The 4177-nt window shown below is 38.5% G+C and overlaps 1 protein-coding gene across 1 annotated transcript; it reads left to right on the forward strand.

Annotated features, from left to right (window-relative positions):
* The first annotated feature begins 357 nt into the window (after positions 1-357).
* On the forward strand, positions 358-2697 carry LOC148854917 (reticulon-like protein B9). The gene is made up of 5 exons (XM_088985763.1): positions 358-679; positions 1022-1205; positions 1859-2003; positions 2105-2174; positions 2262-2697. Exons 1-5 carry the CDS (start codon positions 574-576, stop codon positions 2429-2431), a joined length of 675 nt encoding a protein of 224 aa, XP_088841889.1. The 5' UTR covers positions 358-573; the 3' UTR covers positions 2432-2697.
* The last annotated feature ends 1480 nt before the right edge of the window (positions 2698-4177 follow it).

Here is a 4177-nt window from a genome sequence, read left to right on the forward strand (position 1 = left end):
CAGAAACCTAAGAAGATTAAAAAAAAAAAAAGAAAAAGCAACAAACTACCAGATTGCTGCTGTATGAACAAATAAAAGGACCAGATTCCAACCACATTGGGGCCACACTAAAGCGCTCTCCAATCTTCTATATAACCTCTGACAGATGGTCTGCCAAATTACCTTTGCAACCTCACTTTTAAATGCCATTAATTATCACATATTCTCCTATAAAAAGCTAAAGATGAACTTCTGAAATTGCCCAGAGAAGGCCTTGTAAAATTAATACCTCAAGTTTTGTCTCTCCATTTGTTTAATTTTCAGTGGATCCGAGCCCATACCCTAGCCTTTTAAGGGTGTTTTGGTCATTGGATCCCCAAAGAAAGGAAGAATAAAGAGATTATAGCATGGATTAACTAAAACTAAACATAACTGATTTTCATTGTAGCGGGCATGTGAAGCAAACTTCTAGACCATGCCAAAGCTATTCCTTTCTTCCCTGCTTAACTTTCTTGGCTGCCAAGCTTAGAACCCATTCCCTTATATAATCAAGCATGTCAAAACCTGCAGCTACTATCACTCTCTCTTGCAACCATGTCAAACTACACATCCTCATCTGACTCCGACGATCAACTAGAGGCCCCAGTTAAACTCTTTGGTCGGCAAAGACCTCTACATGACATTTTTGGAGGAGGAAGAGGTACTTTTCAGTTTCTCTCTTGTTTCTAACACCAACCTGATAGACCTATCTTGATTCTTGACCCATATATCTCTTGCTAATGATTTCGAATTCTCAATATAATAGTGGGCATCTTTTTTTCTTTCCTTCTTTTGTTTTACCCTTTTTTTTTCAAGTCTAGTGGTTCTCAGAATAACTAGGAGTTCTATGAAAATAAGGAACAGAAATGCTTTCAGATTATCAGTCACCCAACATTAGCTTTCACCACTGATTCATCCTTTTAATTTTGGGTTATACGACACTGATTCATCCATCTTCTTCCTCTATTTCTTGAACTTGAGAGACTGCTGGTTGGTCTTGCAGTTGCTGACGTGTTGTTATGGAGGGACAAGAAGCTATCAACTGCAGTTCTAATCGGGGTGACGTTTTTATGGATCCTCTTTGAAGTTGTTGAGTACAACTTTGTTACACTTGTGTGTCACATCTCCATCACCACCATGCTTGTTGTCTTTATTTGGAGCAACGCTGCACCTCTCTTGTTCCATCGGTAATCTCTTCCTTATTCAGTGTGGCTTTTCTTAATTTGTTGAGGGATGTTCTTCTCAATATGTGTCTGGGTTAAGGCCTAGCTATTCTATTGGCCAGTCTACATAACAGTCTGCAATTCTGCAGATCAATCCTGCACTTCCATGGGAGTGATACTGAGTGGCCATCTCTAGCTACTAACAGTAGATCATTGGTTTGAGTTGTGGGGTTACGTTTGAATTCGAAAGCAGCCACCTTGTGCAAAAAATACCAGAAGTTAGGTCCATGTCCAGTCCACCCCTCCTAATATGAGTTAAGATATATAGCCGGCCGAAACAATTGGGTAATAGTCCTAATTTACATTTCAACCAATTCTGACCTACTAAGGTTCTGGAATTTTAACATGTAGGAATGACATTGTTACCATCATGCAATCCGATCCAGTCCAATGCGAATCCATTACAAATGGACCAGGTCCAATCCGATCCAATGAATTGTTTGGACCATTTTGGACTAGTTCAATTCAATGTAAGGACCGTCCAATCTGTGTTTGTCATTTAGAGAGAGAGAGAGACCATGCTCAGTGATAATTTTGGATATGCTTTATTATGCCATGTTTGTCATTTAAAATCAATATAATATGGGTTATATTTACTCATTTCATGTCTGTAGCAGTCCTCCAGAAATTCGACAGATTAATGAGCTCTTATCCGAGTCAACATTTAAAGAAGTTGCTTTGAACTTCCGCACGAAATTCAACCAATTTCTGTCAATCCTCTATGAAATTGCAAGCGGCAAAGATTTAAAGCTTTTCCTTCTGGTATCTAAATTTTCTACCTGATTGACTCTACTTCAAATTTCATCCACAAGTTTCATCATGTTGTTGATTGTTCATATTTCATTCTTTTTTTTTTTTCTCAGGCAATCACTTTACTTTGGATACTCGCTGTACTTGGGACCTATTTCAACACTCTGAATCTTCTTTATCTTGGTAAGAAATCCTAGCTTTCTTCTCTTTCCCAAGAATATTTTTAGCTTTTGAGCCTAAATGACTTCTTTTTCTTCAATGTGTATACAGGACTCCTTTCCATACAAACGCTGCCAGCTTTATACGAGAGGTATGAGAAAGATGTGGATCATCTTGCCAGCAAGGGGAACCGAGACATGAAGAAACTGTATCGCAAATTTGACTCCAAAGTTCTTAAGAAGATCCCAAGAGGGCCAACGAAGGACAAGAAATTGAAATAAACCAGAAGGTGCGAGTTTGGAATTGATTCACTGAAAATTTATGATGGGAGTTCTAACAATATCAGTTCTTTCCGGATCTATTGATTTCTTATGACAGTTACTGTGTCCTTGTTTTTTCTCAAGATGACAATTTAATTGGTGTTGATTGAATCTCCATGACTCCCCATTGTAATTCTTTCCAAGGAGATCACCGTCTACCCACCATTTCTTTCCTTTTGAATGTAGAGATTGACGCAATAATAAAGAAATCTATTGATCATAACCAATACATGGACCGATACAAACTTGAGAAGTTAACTTGAATAAGCAGCTCATACCTGGATGAATTTCTCTTCTAGCTGGTTAGCAGAATTCTGAAACCTCAACTTTGCTACTTGTTCAAATTACGACCCTTTTCAAAGACAACAACATTTTACAACTCTTTTGAGCAAATTAAGACTGGTTAGGAGTTAGGACTGGAATAGGCCCTCATAATTATCCATGAAATTATTTTGGCCAAAATTTCGATGTTTCATCTAAATTCTGGAATTTCAACAATTTATTTTGTTTGAAAATTTCTTGAAAACGGCCTCTCTATATGTGCAGGGGTAAGACTAGGGACATCTGTCCTTCCCCAGCCTGGTGCACAGGGCTGCCTTATTTTGCTTGAAATTTCAAAATGTTATTAAAATAATATAAATATAGCATACTGTAAATGATTAAATGCATTAATAAAATAAGTAATCTTTAACAAAAAAGAATAATCAAAATTTCAAAAAACTTTATCATGGAGCAAGGGTTCGAGATGGCCGAAATTTCCAAAATTTCTTGGGAAAAAATAGACCAATCTAAATGAGCCAAATCAAGCCGGCCAGAAGTGCAAACACCAATATAAACCAACGTTTTAAAAAATAATCCAGAAATGGAATCGTTCTTGCCACCAGTTTTCGGGTCGAAAGTCCGGCCATCCGGTTTGAACGGATGGCCTGTTCTGACAAACAAATTAAAAAATAAAAAAAAATAATTAAAATTTTAAAAAATGGTCAAAATTATTGAACGAATAGACGGTTCGACTGTCCGGATTAATGGTTTGTTGATTTTTTAACATTTTTTTACCAAAACCAAGTGGGCCCTAATACTATTTGGGATCGACTCAATGCACTACTGGGCTTATGCATGTATATTAAAGGCCCAAAGCACATATTACTGAGGAACTTAAAACTTACTTTGGGCCAAATAAGTTCTTTGAGGCAAAAGACCAAGGATCCAAAGAATGAGAGGGGCATGTGCTCTTCTGAGTTTTGTGACTCCTGTACATCTCGAGTTGAGATTCTTGAGAACGTTTCACCAACCGTCTCAGAGGGAATGTTGATTGAGCCTGAGATATTGGTGGGTGAGGAGCAGATAGAGACTCTTGATTCTTATTAATTATTATCTTTAGGTTATGTTTGGGTCATGGCTGAGTTGGTCCTGAGAGGCATGTGGCCGCCCAATCATTGTCCGGCCATGCCGGCCTATCTTGGCCATGTCGGCATAGCTTGGCCGAGCTACGCTATTATTGTGGCCCCCCATCTTATCTTTTCAGCCACGCTAGCTACACGCCACACAGATGAGCACAATTACGGAAAAAGAGAAGTAAGGAAGACGATTCCACTGGGGAATGGGACTCTATCCCGAATACCTCGGTGGCTAACCTCATCCCAACAACCCTAGAAGCCCAATCCGACCAAGACACAAATCTTCGGCTATAAAAAAATACTCCATGCT

Source organism: Nelumbo lutea, chromosome 4 (assembly GCF_056320005.1).
Source record: "Nelumbo lutea isolate HS-2025 chromosome 4, American lotus-T2T, whole genome shotgun sequence".
Taxonomy (NCBI): Eukaryota; Viridiplantae; Streptophyta; class Magnoliopsida; order Proteales; family Nelumbonaceae; genus Nelumbo; species Nelumbo lutea.